The sequence below is a fragment of the Nanorana parkeri genome, unplaced genomic scaffold (assembly GCF_000935625.1).
Source record: "Nanorana parkeri isolate BGI_ZX_2015 unplaced genomic scaffold, ASM93562v1 scaffold789, whole genome shotgun sequence".
NCBI classification, from domain to species: Eukaryota; Metazoa; Chordata; class Amphibia; order Anura; family Dicroglossidae; genus Nanorana; species Nanorana parkeri.
In genome coordinates this window covers 330,164-354,765 of record NW_017307057.1, presented here as the reverse complement: position 1 = coordinate 354,765, position 24,602 = coordinate 330,164, and the positions used below count along the sequence as shown (strand labels likewise).

The 24,602-nt window shown below is 36.3% G+C and overlaps 1 protein-coding gene across 1 annotated transcript in view; it reads left to right on the top strand.

The window, feature by feature from the left end:
* KHDRBS2 (KH RNA binding domain containing, signal transduction associated 2) overlaps positions 1-24,602 on the top strand; it is a 190,893-nt gene that overhangs the window by 143,437 nt on the left and 22,854 nt on the right. Inside the window, exon 10 of the mRNA XM_018564849.1 lies at positions 16,440-16,522. Within this exon, the coding sequence (XP_018420351.1) occupies positions 16,440-16,522 (83 nt within the window). The remainder of the gene's footprint in view (positions 1-16,439; positions 16,523-24,602) is intronic.

Genomic DNA, 24,602 nt, shown 5'->3' with positions numbered 1-24,602 from the left:
TATGCGCACACACAGGGAAAGGTGTGAATCCACCCTTAAATTTATTTCCACCGTTACAGTCAAATTGGGATACCACCTACTTTATATTTGTTACATGTTACTATTTACATAGCATAACTTATTTTTTAAAAAAATCACCGCTTTCCTTTCTGCTTACTTTTTTTCTGAAAAATACAGTATTAATGTTTTCCCTTTCAATGCAATGTTAAGAAGTAGACTGTGGAGTTATGTGTACCATAATTATGTGTACCATATCTGTACTATACTGGGAGATCTTCATTATCAGTTATAAAGTAGATATTCACACTATCTGTCCTGACAAAATGTTAAAGATTTCAAGTCTTGGATGCTACATTGTATGGTAATTAACTTTTAAACCGACCTGTTACTAAAGTTATTTTGAACAATACACACTACATACCTAAAAATAGGAACAATACAAGCTGCTAGTAGAGTCCTATGTATGCTCCAAGGATACAACTAAAAAACAACATTTTTAAAATTACTTATAGGTATTCTGTGTGAACGAGAACACAAAACAAACATATAGTGGGGGGACCTCAAATTTGATTGGCAAGGTGGAAATATGCTATAACAACTTCCTATCCAGCTGTTGTAATTAAACGGCCAGACGGGACACTCTTAAATGCGGGTGGACATTTTAAAATGTCCGCTACCACTCGTGCATGCCACCCCTCATGTGCAGAAGCCGGAAACTGTCTGCATTTTAAACAGCCAGTGATGACTGTTTACATACAAATGTCCGCTTGTATGTTGTCTGCAAGTGTGCACCCCCCCTCCACCACCAATCTCAGGCTCCGCTGCTCCCCGTGGGGGCCCAGGACTGGCACGGCAGCTCTCTGAATGGAGATCGGAGGGAGATCAGCACATATCCTCCTGCTGATCTCACCTCCGATCTCTGAATGTGGAAGTGATGTATATCAATTTCACCTTCAGCTGTCATTTCTCCAGCTTCTGTAACCAGAGAGAAGCTGGTGAAGCAGATCTTTGCTTCATCAGCTTCTTTGGGGGGGGGGGCCCTAGGTGACATTAGAGATCTAATTGAACTCTAATTTGTAAACCTAGAGTGCCGGTGACCTCTTCATTTCTTACGGATTTATCTGGAGTGCCATCCACATTCACTACAGCACCCACCCCCATTTTTTCGGGAGTTTTTCTGGTCAGGAGTGCAAAGGGATATATGTACTGAGTTAATTGAACCCTGATGTCTCTATAAGGAGGACCTATCATGGTATATTTGCTATCACATATGGGGCTTCTTAGCCCCTATAAAATCATTTACTGTTCATCATTGATGGCCCTAGAATTATTGCTCATAATTCAATGTGCACATGTAAACATGTGTGATACAATGGGCACAATCATAATTTTCACATATAGGCACACCTGACGCATGTTTGCGTTTGCATGTGTGTGTACATGGTGGCGGGGGACTTTAAAAACAGTTTTTTTATATCTGACCTTATTTTTTTTTAAAATGTTTTACACTTTACTGCTATCACATAGGGGGATATCAAATTAATTTCAGTAGAGAATTGCATGACTGAATGTTAGTCAAAATACCACATTGCTAAATACTAAAAAATGGCCTGGACAGGAAGAGGGCTTAACACCCCGGTCTTCAAGTGGTTAAAGCAGAACTTCAGGATTTTGACACCCCCCACCACCCCTGAAAAAAAACATACCTTTTTCCTGCAGTCTTCTATCCAATTTGGTAATGTCACAGCAGCTTTTTCTTCTCTCTGTGGCAGTGGCAGGGGGTGGGCAATGAGTAGCGCTCATGAAATGACATGAGAGCTCCCCTCGGTACTGGAGAGAACTGCCAGTGTCAAACTGAGGAGGAATCCAGGGATGGATCTAACGTGTAGAGAAGGAAGTAGAAATATACTTTTTTTAAATAAAAAAGAAAATGAAAAATAAAAGAAAATGTATTTGGAGTTATACTTTAATGTTTAAATGCTGCCCTATATGGACCACCGCAATTTTAACATTTTAGTTATGGTTTATTGATTTGGCAATAACTTATAATAACTGACATTAGATATATATTTTTTGGAGGGAAAAACAAGGTTTTCTTTAGGGGGTATTGGTTTAAAAAAATATTTTAACAATAAGGTAACACTGTTTTTTTCAGCTTTGCAAGTGACATCTTTAAAAACTAATGTTACTATAATATTAATACTGTTATGTATTATTGTAGTGTTATTACTGTGAAAATTTATTCTGCAGTTTGTCCATTTTTTTTAATATTGTCTATTATTTTGTTGTTTTTATGGTGATGTTACATAAAATTAATAGAATAGACGAATACAATTTAAAAACAAAAGTGAAAAAACAGATTGGCCAAAAAAGTTAAGTACAAAAGAGAAGGAACAAAATAATTAGAGCTAATTAGAGTTAACTGAGGGTTATTCAGGATCAGCATATATAATAATAAATATACTGTATTTTGCCTTTGCTCTGCTCATTAGGACAAACAAAACTTAGGACTACAACAAAATATAATAATATTGTTAAAATGTATTTATAAATTATGTTTTTTTCAGGCTTTGTTTACACAGGAGGCTCTGTTAGAACTCCTAAAATGTAGTCTGGAACATTTTAGCTGGTAGATTATGCACAGCAGTGGGACATATGAGGTATACCCAGAGTCTTAATGTAGTTTAATATAGATTATAGATCTCCTATTATTGTTGAACTTGCGTAATTTCTGAGCATATGCAGGCAGCATATTAGGAAATGTGAAGAGAAAAGCATTTTTAAAAATAGACATTGAACAAAATGATCAATAGGATACTTTTTGTAATTTAACACTATCTCATTGTATTGCCTTATTAAATGATGTCCTCTGATCAATAACTAGATCCACCCCGCAGGCTCATATTATTTATATTAGTATGGTGAGATGACCTATAGATTAACCATAACCTATAAACCATAAACCTATAGATTAACCATGATATTTTTTTCCTTACTGATCACCAATAACATCTTCAATGTTATATGATGTTTATTTGGCCGTGTAGGTTTCTTCTGCTTAAAAATATAAATATTATAAGGTTAGGGTATAAGGTAATTTTTACCCGTGCAATCATGCAACTAATATCTTGTGCAATCAATAACTTCCATTGTGTCACATTATTTTTTTTTCAGGAGCTGATACAGAAAAGATCTGCAGACATGCTATTGAGCAATTGATCTAGTACCATCACACAATACTGCACTTTAATTGCATAGCATAATTTATTAGTGATTGATCTCTTTTTCATAGACTTGAATCAAAGTAGGAGATTCATTGCTCAACAATTGTTAATTTAAGATATTGTTGGGCAACTTTTCTCATTCAAGTATACCCATGTGGTATTTATCTTATGAGAGTAATCGCTTTGTTCTCAATCAAAAATCTCAAGTAGTATTAAAAAAAATAGAAAGCCAGTCTCTGGGCAGAACCAGCATAATGGGGATTGTCTTATGTGTAAAATCCTTTTCTTGGATTACATTAGAGGACACAGGCTCTTTACTCCTTACTCCTTACACAGGTTCTTTACTCCTTTACTCATTTACCTGGTAGCAGCTGTTATCTGCAGCTGCTACCAGGTGATTGAATACTGCCAAGCAAATCTGTAAGGGCAGCCTATGTAACCACTCCCACTCTCTGCAAGCCTCAGGTTTTTTCTTACCAAACAACAATAGGAGTATATCATAAGAACAGAGGAGACAGGTCCTGTGTGCTATATTGTACCTCAAGAAAAGGATTTTACAAGAAAGACAAAAATCCTTCTTTCCTAATTGTATATTATAGGACACAGGCCTGAGACTGAAACGCCCATAAGGCACTAACTGATCTGGTGGAGTGTGCTGTAAAAAGAAATGTGGAAGTGTATGAAGAGACACCTAATCCAGCTAGAAATAGTGGAGAGAGATAGAGTGTCCCCTACAGGGACCGTTTGGGATGACCAAAGAGAAGAGAATCCAACTGTCTGAAAGAAGCTGTATTGGAAAGATAGACTCAAATTATGCATATCACAACCAGGCAGTCAAGGAAAATCTCTCTAGAATGGTTGGAAGCAGAACATAGAGAGGAAAGTACAATTTCCTGGTTAAGATACAAGGACAAGAACGCCTGGGCAAGAAAGGAGGACCTGATCCTCAAAACAACCTTATCCCTGAATAACACAAGGAAGAGTTTCGTGCAGGAAAAGGCTGCAGACACTCTCCTTGCAGAGGTGATAGTGACAAGAAAGGAAACCTTGTGAAGCAAGAAAGATAAAGTGACATCCCCAATTGGTTCAAAGAGAGAGTTTTGCCGACAGAACCAGGTTGAGATCCCAGAAAGCCACTGGAGAATGCACAGTGAAAGCACTGCGAGAGACACACTTTACCAAGGAGTTAAAGCCAGCGGTCTTTGAAAAAGAAATACCAAGACCAACACCGGCCCCCTGGGGGAATATTATAAAACCGAACTGAGCAGCTAAAGCCGAATTGCTCCTACCGCTGGCAGCGACCAAATGTGTTTTGTTTGGAAATGCAGTGTTCTACTTAGTTTATTCTAACATATATTGCTTTACTCCATCTTCACTGTGTATATTATTTATTACTATTTTTTAGCATTACCAGAATTTACATTTCTATGCTATTGCTGTTCATTCTTAGCTCATTATACTGCCAACACTCAAGTTACAGAACCTTTTCAGTATTCATTATAGAACTACTGGGTCTATCGAATATAATCATGTTACTCAAATCTATGGTGAAATGCAATTATAATTAATTTATTCTATAGTTTCTCTGCTTTGATTTCATTTTGAGGGGATATGTGAATTAATTAGTTAGCTTAAACCTTGCGTTATGCATTTCTTCAAATGACTTCACGTGGAGCATTTGATTAGGTAATTCAATGAAATGCAATGAAATATAGAGAGAGATAGATAAATAGATAGATAGATAGATAGATAGATAGATAGATAGATAGATAGATAGATAGATAGATAGAGGAGTAATTCTTCTTTAAGGAGGTTAACCTGTAGTAAAGGAACAGAAGGAAGAAATAGTGACCTGATCATGGTATAGTGTCTCTCTGTTCACACTGAATGCCTTGATCAACAAATAATCTGTTCTTGAGTGTCTAGTAAAAACAGTCATATAGTTTGGTGATTTGTACAAAATGTTTTTTTTTAAGAACATCAAATATAACCTATGTTTTAAGAAGGAAATATTGTAATTTATATGAAGCGTAGAGCATTTGTGTTCATTTTAGTCCAGCACACCTAAGGTGTACTGATTGTTCTGCATGGATGCACTGTACATTGTCATCTGTAAAAACTATTGTTCCATGTCTTGCCTTGATGAGCTTTAATAAACCTGAATTAGCTGCATGTGTCTTGGCCTTGTGGCTATAAAACTAGTGAACAAGGGCATATAAAGAACACTTTATAAAATATAGCCTTCATCACTTATTATTTATACTATAGAGGCATTTGCTATTATAAATGGGACCTGTTTTGTTCAGAAAAGGCACAAGGCGGCTACGAACTGCACTATTGGCAACTTATTGTAATAAAAGCTATACTCTTTAGGGGCTCAATCACACTAGTCCACACACAAAAAATTATCCATTTTAGTGTGCGGGCTGGTTGACCTTTTGTGCCAGTGGTGGAGGGTGGTGCCTTGCATTTTTACAATGCAAGGTACTGATTAACTTTAACTTAACTACAATGCATTCATTTCTCTGCAGCAGCGCTGGGGTGCTTGGAGATGGACAGAGAGTGGTGAAATGCAGAAGAATACTAACATGCTGCATTTTTTTTGCACCTCTATGCTGCGCACCTCTCCACTTCATTGTGAAGTACAGGGGCACACCCCTTCTATGTGCCCTTGCTGAGACCTGTTTCTCAGGTGCAAACACATGTCTCTGCACAAAATGTGAACAAGCTCTTAAAAAATAATTAGGCCTGTTTCTACAGAAGGCCTTTTTGTTTTAGGCTCAGGTACTGGTAATTTATTTAAAATCTCACAGTAATTGAAGCTGAACTTTTAGGGGAAAAAATAAATCTTGTTTTAACAAAATTCAGTGCTGTTAAGTCTCAGAAACTGACACTGATTCCCGAAGTAGTGTACTAAAAACAGAAATTTGTCATCACAAGATACCTTGATTTTTAAGATCCAGGAGCTGTCAATGTATTATCAAATGCAGTGTACAAAAAGCTCCACTCTAAAATAGAGGCTTGTTTTGGCAAAATATATAGCCTTTTTAGATCCGGGTACAATTAATAAACAGTTGTAATATTTGGACTAAACATATTCCAAATATGAAATTGTATTCTTCAAGGAGTTAACAATCTCAATCCACACTTTTTAAAAAAGATACCTCACATTTTGTGGGAGAATAAACCTCTGTTTTGGACTTTGTAAAATCCTTGTTTGTTGGTAGAGCTGCTCTTTTACTTGTTATGACAAAGTTTCAAACATCTAAAACAAAAACAAAGGAAGGTGCATGTAAAGCTTTCCATGCACTAGTAGATTTGTGAACTAACTTTTGTACGATTTTGACCATAGTGATGAAAAAAGTTGAAGGAGCAGGATGGAACATTTTCCCTGGAGGAACGAAATTCTAACAGTGAATGTGGTTTTTGTTCGGGAAACTCCATGCATTCCAAAATCAAATGTTAAGATAAGACAACATTTAATTTGACATTATCGTGTGGTAAAGAAAGATCTTTCATTGATAAATAAAGGTCTTTCATTCGTATATCTACTAGTGTATGTCCAGCTTAAGAGTTAATAGTTGCGTGAAACTACAAATTGAGTAGCACTCATCTTGAACTGTGAATTGCACATTTGTGTCATTCAGCAAGTAAAGCTTAGCAGTTTAAATCTGCTGTCCAGCAAATGTTTGTTAAAGCAGGAGCAGGAGGTAACCATAGCTGTGCTTGGTGCCAGATCACCAGTGAAACTTTGAATCATGCTTCAAGGGTCATTTTGTTAGATTCAGGCACTGTAAAACCTTTCCAATAAAACCTTTTTTGATTGTTGTCTCACTTTGACGTGTTTTGGGACAGAGCACTATATCTTCTTTAGGATAAAAGTGGCAGAGTTCTGAAAGTCTTGGCTTTACCACTTATCATATCATGAAGAAATGGACCACCATTTCCAACTGCTAAGCTTTACTAGCTGAAAGACACTTATGTGTAATTCAGCCAAAATGAGCATTACCCTGTTCGTAATGTGACACAAAACTAGAAACTGTTTACACCTGGATGTGCTTTCCTTTCTCTTTCTTCTAGAATCAAAATCCACAGTCAATCTACCAAGATCAACATTTTTTGTAAAATAAAAGATTGATCAAATATTAAGTTGTTTTAGTTCTAGGAGCTGTCAAGCTATTTCCGTGTAGCACATTTATCACAAGTAGCACATTTGGAGGAAACATTTTTTGCCCTAAATACCTTTTTGTATTCTAAAAAAAAGCTGGCAATCTATTTCCACTATCTGACTGGACATATGGCATTTCTTGGAAAAAATAGAGGTATGTATACAGTTATGCTGAACACCAGACACACCATCCCAATATGGCCTGAACCCTAACCTGGCTGTAAAATCTTTGTTTTTAGGCATACATGTAAATCTGCTTGATATATACGGGATCTAAGCATAAGTGTTAATGTTGTTGTTTCTACTTGTTTCTATGTATAATTTGTAATTATATATGTACAGGTAGCATCCATATTTGCCAATAAATACATAGGTTGACATTCTACTTTAGGGTGAAACACAATTGTTGAGTTAGTCAACCCTTTGACAACAGTTCCCTTCCTATTTCACTAATATTTTAACATAACAGTTGTTAGGCAGGAAATAGGTTGATAGCACTGAGCCACTGAGAGATCCCTACTGGGTAATCTGTGCAAACAAAGCAATAAAGCGCTGTGCAAACTATTGGCGCTATATAAATCCTGTATAATAATAATAATCTCTACTTAGAATAACAAAAATATGAAAGAGAAAAATGTAAACATGCAAGTCATAAAAAAACACTGAAATAATAAAATATGTGCTCTTTTTCTATATTTGTTTTAAACACACATTAAGTCACCTATGGATATGGGGAGGAATGTACTGGGGTCTCTATTCTCAGCCTAGTGAGACCAGCACAAGTGCTATCAGTTAAGCAAGTTTGACAGGTATTCAGTGTGACCCCAGTGCTTCTGGGAATGGCCACATCAGTATTTGTGATAAAGGATTACCAGGAGATATAAATGATTTTACAGCTTTTATAAACCTGACAGTCAAAGACTGGTCACAAGGATTGCAGGTTGCAGGGTATTATTACAATGTCCAAAAGAAGGCAACCTGCACACAAAAATACATAAAATTCCTGTTATAGTTTTTGCATCTATACAGTATAACCCCCATGTAGTTGTAAATAGATAAATCAAATACAGTATACCAGTTATATGTGACATAAACATTCATGTCATCAACACTAGGATTTGAAACAAAATAGCTAGTTTTAATTAGATTTTGAGTCAAATATCTCCAATTAATGAAATCTGTTTATTTATTTAACTGCTCTCATCAGATTTCATTCAAGAACCAACATCTTTAATTGTCAATAATTTCCTCTTTCATTGATATGAAAATAATTTTCATCTACTAAATGAATAGTAATTGAATCTGGCATAACAGTTCAGCCTTCGAAATGGAGATTGGGGAAATGAAATGATTAAGAAACTAGAAAACAAAACACTATGAAGAGCAGTGATTTAGTATAATGTACTTCCTAAATGACTGGAATATTTAATGCCTGTTTAGACAATTATGTGCTTGGATGTTATTAGACAATGATCTCCAAACAAGTCATACTGCAGAGTGCAACACAATAGGACACATGGGAAAGAAATGTTGTAGGTTTGTATTGAACTATGGAAATAATAATAGATGGTGCAAAGAAGGAAAATAAATACATATATTTATGTATACAAAATGCAGCACCAGTAGTCTTCCTTGCAAAATACCCAGTAGATTGTCCACACTTTACCCTTTAGGTTTGAATAGATGTTATGAACAGGTTAGAAATTGTTGTACTACAGACTGTAAATTTTAGATAATACGCGTTGATGCACATAATGCAGCAATAATCATTGTATATAATTTGGATACAGCTACATTTTGGATTATCCCTGGATTACTTTATACCAATCTGTACTTCTAATCCTATACAGAGTTTCTAAAGCGTTTCAGATCACTAAATATTGATAACATTCAGGTCAATAATAATACTTACAGAGCCCAGGCAAATAAGAGAGTACGGTTCTGATGGTACAAATAACACACTGGATTACTCTGCCTTTAGAATCAAATAATTATTCAAGGATTTACATGTTGTCTAAAAAGCTTTTGGCTGTTTGACAGAAATGTAAGCTTATTCAAAATGCTAAAGAACATAACCCTGAATCCCAATTCCAGACAAAGTTTTACCTGGATCCAGAATACATTTTTACACCTAATAATTAGCTTTAGACACATTAAATTGGTGTACATGCATATGGAAATGGTGTGGTCTTGGAAATATCCAACTATGAAATCCTTTTTTGTCTATAAAATGTAGCTTTATAGATAAACAACTTGATAAACAACTTGCTAGCCAAAAAAGGTTATCACAGAGAGACTTAACCATATTTTTTACTTTATTTATAAAAAAAGACTTCTGTCAAGATATATATGTCAAGATATAACGCTTCTGGATGAAGGCTTATGGGGTTAAAGCTAAATGCAACCAGTACTGCATTAGAATCAGAGGCTGACTATAATGAGATCCAGAAGTAATAAAGTCTTGAACAGTGTTAGACATCAATGAATAAAGAAAATGTCTAGTTTAATTGATAACCTTTATTGGCAAGCAAGTTGTTCATCTATAAAGATTTTATAGGCAAAATAAGATTTCATAGTTGGATATTTCCAAGACCATACCATTTCCATATGCATGTACACCAATTGAATGTGTCTAAAGCCGCTCGACTAAGTTCGGGAGCTGTACGTGCTATGGTGAATAGCCCGTACAGCAGCCCTTAGGTTCTACTGAACCAAAGGGGTCCTGGGGCCGAAGCTAGCCGAAGGGTCAGCCGAAGCTACGGCTAGATCCTTCGGCTGTTTCGTGAATAGACCCCCTTGTTTTTCTGACTTGGGAGTTAATACCTGCCCCCCTGATGACCATCTCTCCAATTAAAGTGAGAGCCGATGAGGCACTCTAGTTTTGTCATGACTACAAAATGCCTTTTTCAGTCCTCACACAAAATGCCCTATGAATGTTAATCAATGTTACAGTAAAGAACTAGAAATAGGCACGTGCACGAGTTCCTGTTTCCCAGACCCCACTGTCAAACCAACAAATTAGCCACATAGTTATAGACAAGTTAATGCTGAGAATTTGGCCTGGGCTTAAATGTGTTAAATTAATCACAAAAGGCTACCAATAAAATTCATATTTGCACTACATATCAGATTTGACCAGCAGATACCAACAAATGTTGGTAATTCTTGGTGTTGATAAAACCAAGAGGGCGGGGAGGACTGCCATCTCATTACTGCACAGAAGAGACTCAGACATACATGGTCTCTGGTTGTCCTGGAAATCTCCATCAATCACAGCATTCAGTTCCCTCTGCTTTGAAGTCATTGCTGCAACAAAAGCAATTCTTAATGTTTCAGTATTATGTTTACTTCCCTCCTGTCAGTTTTCCATTAACACTGGCATAAAAGTAATTTTCCTTGTCCACACAAAATCAACAGGAAAAAATAATTGCTTTTAGATTACATAGACTTAAAGCATACCACATAGGTTTTGAAATATAATTTTCATCTGAAGGCCAGTACAATCAATAGGTTTGAATTTGTTAAGAATAAGACATTTAACAGGATAACCAAATGGATCAATACATGGAAGTTGTAATCGCATCTGTAAACCATTCAGTTAAGAGTTGTAACAATCGTCCCATGGGCTAACTTTATCCAGTCAAAAGTGGAATTTGATATATTGTTCCTGCAGTTTAAATTTGTCTTGTGAACTTATTCAAAGCTCTACAAAAATATCCATTGATATTCTACATATTTTGTTATTCTATAACTGATAATCATAAGATTATTATGCACAGAAATTGTTTCTCTTTTAAAAACTCTGAAAGGAAAACTAACAGCAAATAAAGATCAGTCTGCAGCTGGAAATTAACTATATATCTGACAACATCCTTAGATTGAACTTTTCTTGTTAAAGGATATTAAAAAAAAGAGTAAACATTTCATATATCACAGTTTACCAGTCCTTAGATGTGATGAGTGTTTTAATTTTCCTTTTTTAATGATTTTATTATTATTGATCCTGCTAGTAAAACACCTTCTGTCCTTGGTGTCCAGTACCTAACTACACAGTATATATGGAGGAGCAGCATCGTCACCCTAGGACAGGAAGTGTGTTTGGCAGTTCACATATATCGTTTAAATGGGTAGGGCTGATAAAAGAGCTTGAATGTTTGTTGGCGGTTTTTGTTAACCAGCATAATCCCTTTATGCATCAGATTTACACAAAGTACTTGTACTGGTCATGTGACGTTGTTAAATAATAATGAGTAAAAATATCTTGTTGCAGCTTTAACATAACCCATGTTACAGGTTTAATGTTACTAAATAAACACATATGTAAATATATATAGAAGGAGGGCACTGTATCAAAGTACCTCTGTATTGCATGATTCCGGTGTAGTTGAACTAGTAGAGCAGGAACATATATTATAAAGCTCCATAAACTGAGAGTCTTACCTGAGATTATGTCTAAACATACTTCTGATGCATGCATAAGAAAAGGCAATGTACTTGAGTATGGTGAAGCATGTGACTCACTCAATTTGGACTGTGCCAATAGCTAAGCACCAGTGCTTTCACGTGTAGATAATCCATAGCCCTGTGTATGCTATGGATTAAGAGACTCATAATTTATACAGGTTTTCTTCTCCTGCTCCCAGCAGCTGAACCAGACAGCAGGTTGACAGCATGGGAAAAAGCACAAGTTCACGCTATATCAACTCTGTTGTTAAAATAAAACGCTCCCAAAGCATGTTGTGCTGCAAATGAGGTAATAAACCTGCATTCATGAGCTTTGTTAGAATAAAAAGAAACAACCACCTGAAGACTCTTCAGTAACTGACACTTCGGGTTGTGTCATGCAGTGATGCAAGGGCTGGAGAGGGGAACCACAGAGCTTAGTGGGGACCAGGTATCTGATACTCCTACAAGTAGTTTCTAAAGATTCTTCAGGCAACTGTTGCTTTTCTATTCAGTGGTGTGGGTGGCAGGAAAGGTAAGTATTTACTATCTTCTTTGCATCAAAGCATATTTTGTGTGCTTCCATTTTAGCAATAGAGCCAATTTAACACACAACGAGTAAAAGATAATATAGATGTTACTCAACTAGTCAGCAAAATAACATTGCATTTGCTGTTCAGGAGTTTTTTTTAATCTATATAATGAAAATATTTCCTGGAAACGTATTGTATTTTATTTCAAGTACTGTTTTGTAATATACGCAGATCCACTTAACAAGTCCATGGGGTTGATTTACTAACCTTATAAACATGCCACAAACAAGTATACACCTCTGTAGTGTGTTCCCTCCCAGCATGATCTATTGGTAGAATCAAGACACCTTTGTAGTGTGCACACACCCAGCAGGTGTGTTGTGCAAAGCCCTCCATGAATTGCAAGGTGATGTTGTGTAAATTAGCTCTATATTGTGTTGCTTGCATTGATGAATGCAGGAATGTAAATGCATTAACTAACCATTTTTGTCTAAACTGTGAAGCAGCATTATATATGCATCATGTGCATGATTTTTCCATATATGGCATTAGTGGAAATATGCTTTTAGAGACTTTTTGGTTGATAAATACGTTTTGCTGTGTAAAAATCACACGCACCTAGTGTGTGCGTGTGTTTAGGTTAGTAAATCACCCCCCATGTGTCACCAACTTCTTCACAGCATGTAGAAAGTGAGGTTTAGTTTTCTGAGAAGAATCTTTATAATTGTTGCTGCAATTGCATGATTTTAATGTAACAAGGCTTTTTTTCTAAACCAGAACAATTAAGGTTGGGGGGGCATAGCTTTTATTGCACACATGAAATACCTAGCAACAGCATTGTTTTCAAATCAATTTAGTTAATATGCGTAATAATGTGCAACATTTTGTTGCAGCTTTAACATAACCCATGTTACAGGTTTAATGTTACTAAATAAACACATATGTAAATATATATAGAAGGAGGGCACTGTATCAAAGTACCTCTGTATTGCATGATTCCGGTGTAGTTGAACTAGTAGAGCAGGAACATATATTATAAAGCTCCATAAACTGAGAGTCTTACCTGAGATTATGTCTAAACATACTTCTGATGCATGCATAAGAAAAGGCAATGTACTTGAGTATGGTGAAGCATGTGACTCACTCAATTTGGACTGTGCCAATAGCTAAGCACCAGTGCTTTCACGTGTAGATAATCCATAGCCCTGTGTATGCTATGGATTAAGAGACTCATAATTTATACAGGTTTTCTTCTCCTGCTCCCAGCAGCTGAACCAGACAGCAGGTTGACAGCATGGGAAAAAGCACAAGTTCACGCTATATCAACTCTGTTGTTAAAATAAAACGCTCCCAAAGCATGTTGTGCTGCAAATGAGGTAATAAACCTGCATTCATGAGCTTTGTTAGAATAAAAAGAAACAACCACCTGAAGACTCTTCAGTAACTGACACTTCGGGTTGTGTCATGCAGTGATGCAAGGGCTGGAGAGGGGAACCACAGAGCTTAGTGGGGACCAGGTATCTGATACTCCTACAAGTAGTTTCTAAAGATTCTTCAGGCAACTGTTGCTTTTCTATTCAGTGGTGTGGGTGGCAGGAAAGGTAAGTATTTACTATCTTCTTTGCATCAAAGCATATTTTGTGTGCTTCCATTTTAGCAATAGAGCCAATTTAACACACAACGAGTAAAAGATAATATAGATGTTACTCAACTAGTCAGCAAAATAACATTGCATTTGCTGTTCAGGAGTTTTTTTTAATCTATATAATGAAAATATTTCCTGGAAACGTATTGTATTTTATTTCAAGTACTGTTTTGTAATATACGCAGATCCACTTAACAAGTCCATGGGGTTGATTTACTAACCTTATAAACATGCCACAAACAAGTATACACCTCTGTAGTGTGTTCCCTCCCAGCATGATCTATTGGTAGAATCAAGACACCTTTGTAGTGTGCACACACCCAGCAGGTGTGTTGTGCAAAGCCCTCCATGAATTGCAAGGTGATGTTGTGTAAATTAGCTCTATATTGTGTTGCTTGCATTGATGAATGCAGGAATGTAAATGCATTAACTAACCATTTTTGTCTAAACTGTGAAGCAGCATTATATATGCATCATGTGCATGATTTTTCCATATATGGCATTAGTGGAAATATGCTTTTAGAGACTTTTTGGTTGATAAATACGTTTTGCTGTGTAAAAATCACACGCACCTAGTGTGTGCGTGTGTTTAGGTTAGTAAATCACCCCCCATGTGTCACCAACTTCTTCACAGCATGTAGAAAGTGAGGTTTAGTTTTCTGAGAAGAATCTTTATAATTGTTGCTGCAATTGCATGATTTTAATGTAACAAGGCTTTTTTTCTAAACCAGAACAATTAAGGTTGGGGGGGCATAGCTTTTATTGCACACATGAAATACCTAGCAACAGCATTGTTTTCAAATCAATTTAGTTAATATGCGTAATAATGTGCAACATTATGTGCATAACTTCAAGTTTAAGAAAAAAACTTTAAAATGTGTACTGGCCCACTTGTTTGTTAACACTTTTACTGCTGTTGCAATTATTGGGGTGGCAGTACTGAAAAGTAAATAAACTCACAGCTACCAACTTTCTTCTAGAAGTGATTGTAGAAGTGATTTTAGACACCTGATCATACATTAGAAACAGTCGCACAACTTCCATACACTGCACAATTCTCGTATGATCGCGGGATTTCCCGCGATTCTCGTACAAGGATCATGCAGTGTATGGGCACCTTAAAATGCTCTTTATACCCAATCATGTTACTGACTTGTTTCCAATTAACCTAGGAGTTGCAAAATGTTCTTTCAGCTCTTTCTTCTTAGTACCACTTACTTTGTCAGCTTTTTGTTTCCCTGACCCAACTTTTTTGAGATGTGTTGCTGCTATTAATTTAAAAATATCTTTTTCTAAAAATAGTACATTTTCTCAGTTTAAATATTTGATATGTTTTCTATTTTCCATTGTGAATACAATATGGGTTTATGAGATTTGCAAATGATTGCATTCTGTTTTTATGTAGATTTTACACAGGGGCCCAACTTTTTGGGAATTGGGGTTGTAAAATTAGTTTAATTCCGAATTGAAATTCAAACAAATTTCTGCATATTCGGACATTCGGATGCATCCAAATTTACGATGAAAAAATAACGAATCCCAATGTATCAGAATTTTTGATAACAAAAATATTGGATGAATCGTTAAAATTTATGATGAAAAAATAACGAATCCCAATGTATCAGAATTTTTGATAACAAAAATATTGGATGAAATGTTAAAAAAACAGCGTGGAGTCCCTCCCCAATTCATACCAGATCCTTTAGGGGTCTAGGACAAGTGGGTCTAGGACAAGTGTGAGGCCCCCCTCCTGCACGTACCAGGCCACCTGGCCTCAACACGGGAGGGTGCTTTGTTAGGGGGGAAATATTACAGGAGAGATTATTGGTCTAATTTGTATGATCCATCACTATAAGTCGATAGATGGGGCTTTTAAGGCGTAAAAAAATGCAATTTAAGTTAATTGTATCTATTATGCATGTATCATGTACAGGGCCCAGGGAGGTTTTATGCTGTTTCATCATGGATACTAGTGGGTATATTTTTATCATGTGGATCATGTCATTTTTTAATAAATAAATGTTATTTTACTGTGTAATTTTGTCATCACTATGTTATATTATCCCTAATTGCATTTTTGATGCCTTAAAAGCCCCATCTATCCTCTTTTTGTTGTTGTTGTTTTTCTATATTAGGGGTGTGGTGTCCATGTTCATGTAGTGATTCAAAACGTTTTACTATGCTATCACTATAAGTACTAGGATGGTTTGCTGCACTTATTCCTATTGTAATAAAGTACCTGAAACAATATACAATCCTGTACTGATGTCTGTAACTTTTTAACTAGACTTTTTAGCAGTTTTGTGGAAACTGACAATTTTAATGGAATGGACGAGTGTCACAAAGCATATTGGCCATTACAATAGTGCAGACAGATACTGTCATGTCCTTCATCTTTTAATACTGCATTTAAATATTTTTTGCAGGGCTATGATGATGGTTTTGGAGATGACTATGATGAACTAAGCTATGAAGATTATGATAGCAGCTATACAACACAACCACAAAGGTATGTTATTTTCTCAGATAATAGCAATTACTGTATGTGATAAACTGTATATGCAGCACAACAATGTTAACCTAGTGGTACACTTTTTACATGATATCTAAAAATTTCAAAGTGGTGAATAAATCTCTCATTTGCAGAACTACCAGGGATGTAGTGGGTATACTTTCATCAAGGCTAAATGGAACATAAGTGATAGCTCTATGCAATATTGCTGTGCTGCTTTTAATGGTTTGTACAGGCACGGGCATTCATGCTTTCTGGATTTTCTGATGCTCTCCTCATTGCTTCATGCAGTACTGATTTGCTGCTTTCATGAATTTTTAATGAAAAATTTCACACAGGCTGCAAATTGGTGAGATCGTGATGGCATCACAGTGAGGGGCAATGACAGTAGATGCATTTTTTAAGACTTATTTTATGGTACTGCAGATTTAGTTGGAATGCAAATGCTAAACACTTAAACTGATACCCAAAGCCACTGCTTCTCTGACAACCTTGAAATGCAAGCCTTATTTTCATTATATAGTTGAGTAGAGATTTATTTACAGTATAATAATGAAGAGCAAGCATGATGCAGGGCATGTGGAGCTTACACACGGTATTATCTGGGTGCTCCAGTTTCCTCCGAGCATGCACAAGTTTGTGTTTGCTGCTCCCCTCCTTCTGCTAAATATTCACCCCCTTCTTCTTGCTCTGACACTAGTACTGTGGGTGTCTCTGTGGTTAGGAAATAGCTGTTTTGACACCTGTTTCTTAGCTACTGAATGCAGTATTATGTAAATCCTCTTTCTTTCACTGATATTCTATTATTTACACATGTTTTAATTTGTTTTCTCTAATTTTATTCTATTTTGAATTGCTTAAATTCTCAGCCTACCTTTAACAGCAGTTGTGTAATATACTGACATTATTGCTTCTATTATTTAATTTGCATTCCTTTCTAGCTCATAAGCTGAAAGTTGTTAGGTTTCTTCTTTTTTATGATAGAGTTAAGTGCCAGTTCTCTTATCCAGAACACACAAAGGCAATAATTGATTAAAGGCTTAATAATATAGTGTATAATGCTAATTACAGTGTAGAACTAAAAGCCTATGCTTCTCACCTCTTATCTGCAACATGCATCAAAAGCAGTTACCTAACACAAAAGAAGCTAATTCATGTGCATTGGTTCTGTACATTCTCTTGCTTTTTTTTCTGCAATTCAGCAAAATCTTGAAACATTGCTTTAATAACAATGTGCACATCACTAGGGAATAAATATATTGAACACTTTGCTTTTGTGATAGAATCACTATAATGCAAACTGAACCTGGGTTTCTTGTTTTAGAAAGTGATGTCATCACACAAAAGAACAATGTGATCAATGGATACAACTTTTGATCGAAGGAGATAAATAGTGCTGATTTAGCTAGGTTATGTACATGATGTTTTATTGTGCTAAGTCACCTCTAAAGCAGCATCCCTGAGGACTGGTATAGGTTAATAAAAGCTGTAGTGAGCAAATAGGAAAGTCTATGTACTTAATTAGCCACTTCTCTCTTTTGTGGACAAAACAGAATTTAATGATGTTTCTGTTGACCTGTATCTTTATAATTTATCTTTTAGCAAAGATACCAAGGAGAACCGATTTCATTGTAGCTATATAAACTAAATCTTAAAAGTTCAGCTGTTACATTCACAAGGCCCATAATGTATTAATAAGTATGTTATAATAATCATTCATATTTTCTTACAACCAGATCAGTCAAGCTTAAAATGTATTTTACTGCATAAAAAAGCCATGTAGATGAAACCAGGTGAAACATTTGCACCTGTGCAGGTCCATACATGCTCTTTTTTGTGAATGAGTTGAGACCTATAAAATTGGTGAATTTTGTGTCTACACTCACCTTTCTATGGTATTTATGGAAGGAGGCATGGTTGTCACACAGGGTGAGCTTAAAACATGTCTACCTTTGATACAGGCAGCCATTCTGTACTGAGCTCATCAAGTCAGCGGGGCTGTCATCAATACACACAGTGGAACATGCACAATCTGACTCACCAGATCCTGGAAGAGATTAGAAGAAGCATTCATAACGTCTACAGTAACTAGCAACAGCCAACTGCATCCACTGTAATCACACCCTCAACAGCTGAATGGCTCCTCCCCTCTTACTGTGATGAGCTGGGCAGGTAGTATCACCTGCCTGTGTTTGTTGTATAGAGAGCTGCACAGCAGACACAACATGTCAAGTACCATGCACTGCTAGTGAGAACATTTTCTAAAAACTCTAATGCTTTTTTAAAAGCATTAGAGTTTGATCACCTTCAACTTTAGACAATTTTATAAGATTAAGAAACTCTGGTATGGTTTTAAGATGTTAAAGGTACACCCAAGTTAAAATTGTAATAATAATAATAATTATTATTATAATCATAATCTCTGTGATGCCTATAGCCTGTGTGCTCAGTTCTTCGGTTTCTGGAGCAAGGATGGGGAGAATTTGAGTACATGGATTGATTAAAAGATGGAACGCAAAAGGTGATGGAGCCTACAGATGAGCGTTAAACCTTCTCTGGATTTTTAAATGTTGTTGGTGGTCTTTAATATAAACACAACTTACAATGTTTAAAAATAATTGATTCATAAATAGACTGAGGTAGAATTTTCAGCAAATCATTTTTGGCTTATTGAGAATTTAGCATCTGCCTTAATATTACCATACACATTTATCCAAACTGAAGAGAATCAAGAGCCCTATTGGCCTGCATACATGAATTATGTACCTCTCCATAGGTCAGACAAATATACATGTCTATATTCAGGGAACTGTGTTTTACCGAAAAGAGATGAGATTTGGTCTGTTACTTTTCATTATAGCCTATTTTCACTAACAATGATGGATGAACACTAAAACCTCAACACTAAAACCATTACGGGGCTTAATAGGTGATATAGTGTATAGGTTTATAGAACAGATCCCTTAGAATAGGATGTCCCATCTTAGGTACTCCTTCATCTCACCTAAGACGTGACATCATATTCTAAGGGATCTGTTTGAGGTCTCTTCTTTTAAATCCTCTAGTGGCTGCCCCCTAAGTTTCCTCCATCGGATAGCAAATTGCAGGTGACAACATCTTGTGGATTTCAGTACTTTTCAAACTACCTCATCCTCCTGAAGAAGTTTAGACTGCAAAATGCATCAAGGACTGGACCATTACACATATGTTGAATGCAGACAACTTTGTACAATATTCAGATGATATATGAATTTCATGTTGTAATAGGTCCGGGGGGTATTTATGCACTTGGTCATGGACTGAGAGGCCGACAGCGTCAGGAGAGAGGAGGGGTACCTCATACCGCCGGGTGAACATCCCCTCCTCTCTCTGTTGGCCTCCATCACCAAGATGGCTGCTGACAGTTGTCAATCAGATGGTCACGCATGCGTGATGACGTCATCGTGCACGCGCGAGGTGACGTCACGCGCACGTGCAGTGATGATATGGCGAGGTGTCACCCGGTCTGCAGACCGGGCGACACCCGGCCTCGGGACACCCCTGCTGCTAGAATACATTTTTCCAACAAAAATGGCGAAATATACATTTCTACTTGTATAAATGTCACCCATGGAGGTAAACCCAATCAAAAAGTACATATGACTTACAATGAGTGAATATCACAAAGAGTAAGACCCAAAGATATTTTTATGATTTTCTGAACATAAAGGATAATTTCTTAAAGTTTAACTTAAGTCAGTTGTAAAAAGGTTCTAGGCAATGCCCCCCTTCCCCACACTGCAAATGTTAATTGCTTGTTTTGGTTAAGAGCATGAGCCCACAATGTTTACCTTATTTCTCGCTCTACTCGACTCTCTCCTCCACTGTCTTTTTACTCCCATCATGTAGACAGGCCCTTAATATCCTCATATATAATGCAGCACTACTGGCCCCATATCCTACATTGTATGCAATCATTTCAGAAAGTATTTGACCAGTTGAGCAGTGCTTTGTAGGGCCAGTCGTACAGTGAGAAGGAAGTCTGCAAATAAAAAGGTATGAATGACTTCTAATCCCTTACCCCCAGACAGAACAAGCAATTAACCCTTGTAATGTAGTGGATGGGCACAGTCTTGTAAATGTTTACAGTTGATTTGAGGCTAGCTTTCAAATAATTAGATTACTAATTGGGGTAGTGAGCAGTAATATCTTACATATATTCATCTGCCTATAGTCTAGCCATGTCACCTAAATTATGTTTCTAGAGAAGGGGGGATTATTCTCAATTTCCCAATAAGCCAGACTATTGTATGACTTGATTTTTTACCATATTCATCATTATTAGAGATGAGAACATTGATATGTAAATTTGGCAAGTTCCTTCTTTTTGGGAATTTACAATTTCCATGCATATAGGTATGTTGATTTTACTGATCTGCGAAGCTACTCAATTCACAGATCTGTGCCTTACAAGACTCATAAATTGTATGATTCTCTGTAGATCAGGCAAGACTTTATCTAAATATTAAGGCAAATAGAAATTCACAATTTGCCCAAAAATGAAGAAATTGCTAGGTTCACCCAATAATTATCTCTAGTTATTATACATTTTAGATTATGAATACAAAAAAAGGGCATATAGGCAACAAGTGAAACCAATTGTTTTTGTTTTTTTAAAGTACGATTTTTATTGTTTTTTCAATATGCATATAAGGTTACAACATCTCCCACCGAAGTGGGGGTACATACTTAAAAACTTATCCTTAATACTAATACAAAACATTTCACCCCCCCAAAAAAACCCTCCTCTTCCCCAACTCCTCCCCCGTCCCATCCCCCCAGATTCCTATGCCACAACAAGTCACAAAGCCACAACGTAACCCAGCTCAATACGGCTCAGTGTCCCAATGTCATACTGCACCGTCATCTCCCAACGCCCCCTCCTAGGAGGCACTGTGCTGCGCGTGGATGGAAAGAGATCAGCAACACCAGGAGATGGCAGCGCATCATCACAGAATATCCCTATGTCCATGAGTAGCACTCTGTCCAGAGATATTTGAGATCAGAAGTCAATCCTCACCCAGGGGCCGCTTAACGCATTTACCATTCAAGATGCGATCATTATCAAGTTAAGGTCACCCAGTGGCCCCAAACCCTATCGAAAGTGAAACGAATGTTTGAGCTGCTAATGCATTCCAGGACACTGCAGCTGTACTAAAATAAGAAAGTTCACTCCACGTTTATCTTTTTTTTAACGTCTAGGGTATTAGAATTGTATTCTATTTATTATGTCCTGTGGTATTGATTTCTCTATTCTAAGTTGCTTGCACATAATAGGGCAAAATGGTTCTGTATAAAACCTAATTAACCTTGTGCCGCACTGTATTAAATTAATTATACATTAGATCAATGTTCCCCAACCTTTTTTTATCTAGGTACCCCTTGGCAGTCCATGTCCATAAACTGTACCTCCCATGGGATTGGCCTAGGGTGGAGTAGGGGGTGGGTCTAATAATAGAGGATGCAGCTTGCAAAAAAGTATTTCCCTGTATCTGGGGAAACCTGTATTGCATTTACATTGCATGCCACCAAACACTTGCATTGCATTTAGAATAAATGCATCTATATATATTGTATGTAGAATGGATATGTTGAAAATTTAATACACCTTGCACCAAGTGTATAGTGACATCCAGTGTAAAAACAAGATTTTACGAATATAACCATGTACTGTACATTTGTTTTGTTCCACTTGATGAATCATACAATAAGACTTTTAATTTTAATCTTATTGTATGATTTATAAAGTAGCACAGTGCATTGATGTATTAGTAAAATCTGTATTGCATTTACATTAAATGCCACCAAACACTTGCTGCAAGGTGTATTGAATTTCCAACATATGTATTCTATATATAATATACAGTATGCCTTCCTCTGGATCAATAGTGGGTAATTGTGGGAATAGCGTTCTGTTTAGGCTTTTCTTTTTATTCATATCTCTGTAGGTTGAGCTTGATGGACTTGTGTCTTTTTTCAACCTAACTAAACTTGGTATATAGAGGCATTTATTAAAAATGTAATACCCCTTGCAGCAAGTGTTTGGTGTCATGCATATTATACGCATGGCTATATTGTAAAAATACAGATTTTTACAATATATCCATGTACTGTACTACTTGATAAATTATACAATAAGATTAAAATTACAGGTTTTATTGTATGATTGATCAAGTAATACAATTACTGAATATATATGTAAGATCTGTTTTGCATTTACATTGAATGCCACCAAACACTTGCTACAAGGTGTATTACATTTACAAAATATGCATTCTACAAATATGTACATGCATTTGTTAAAAATGCAATACACCTTGCAGTAAGTGTAATATTAAAACATTTTAAAAAGTGTGTGCCTGCATGCTCACATGCTTGAAACAAACAGGTGCTTAGGAAGTATCCCATACTAAAAGGGAGACTGTGCAGTCAGACTCTTTCCTATAAAGGTCTTCCCAGGAGGTGAGTGTTATTTTAGTGGAGGATAAGCACAAGGTGCTGGAGTAAGTATGTCCATTGGATCACTGTTGGTGGAGTACAATTAGACACAACACAGTAAAGGAGGAGATTGGATACATTTTATATATATTACACAGTTCACTGTGTGTTGGACTTTGATTTTGTTGTTGTTGATGTAGCGCAGTGTGATTGTGGACACTTTTAGTTACATAATAGCACATAATTCACTGTGAGCTACTTATTGAATTACTTTAGAAGTGATTTACTAGAGGCAAATAGGCTGATCACTTTGATAGGGTATTTGCACTTTGCAGGGGAAGTTTCCCTTTAGGTTAGGGAATTTTTTACTTTTTGAGTCTACTTTTCACAAAAACCACCTCAAAAGCTTTACAAAATGCGGCTTACACTTACTAGTTCAAGCTAATCTCAGGTCACATCTACTTTTCAGTATGTGCTTCTTTTTTACATTTAAATAGGAAATTTTTCTGCTTATAGCTTGCTAAAAAAATCTCTACTACAAAACTCCCCATGGGCAGTAAAGAGACATGCTTTATTGCAAGCAATTAACCTATTTTATTTCCCTGCACATGTTTTAGACCCTTTTATTAACAGGTTCAATACACTTGTTACTTTTTATAGATCAAATTAAGTAAAGGTTAGATAAAATGCAACCACAGTTAACATATTTCATCCAGAATTTTGTCTCAGCAAGAAATGCAGTTGTCCGACAATGTCAAAGACTGAATGCCCTGGCACACAACAGATAATAAGTGCCACAAAAGATCTGTACTTCACTTAACCTTAGTAGACCTACCTACATATGGTACCACATATTTTTACATGTCTTAACTTGCATGTATTGATAATAGTCAAATTATTATCAACATGTATGCGATGATAATACTAATAATAATAACAAAAATTGCTGATGGTAGCTTCTAAATCCAAGATAGGTATTTAGGAAATAATAGTTTTCTACAGTGTTAAATGCACTTATTGCATGAAATGCAACACTGGAGCTAGTTTTTTAAAATTATTATTATTATGACCACTCATCAGTACTTCGTTGGGCCACGAGATGACTCCACGAGAGGACTTCGTTGGGCTGCCTCGTGACTCCACGAGATGTTGAAGCGAGATGTTGAAGCATGATGCGAGGAATCTGACACTGCACTGTTGCCCTTCTGTTGTCTTGTACCAGTCTTGCCACTCTCCATTCTGCCCTAACATTGACTAGTCGCTGACGGCCACAATTTGCACGTTCAGACTCAGATTTTCGGCTAGCAGTCCAGTCTTTAAACACTTTAATAACAGCTGCTCATGAACATTTAACGAATTCTGCTGTTTTGCTGATACTCGCTCCATGGCTCCGAGCGCCAACAATCATCCCACGTGCAAAGGCTGTTAAATCACGTTGTTTACACATATCTTCAGAAAAAAATAACTTCTACCGTCTACTTTTTATAATGGTCTGGCCCTCTAGCAACTTTTAAAATTATAGCTAATTTGCCTACAAACGTCAGGTGGTCATAATAATCTGGCCACTCAGTGTATATATATATATATATATATATATATA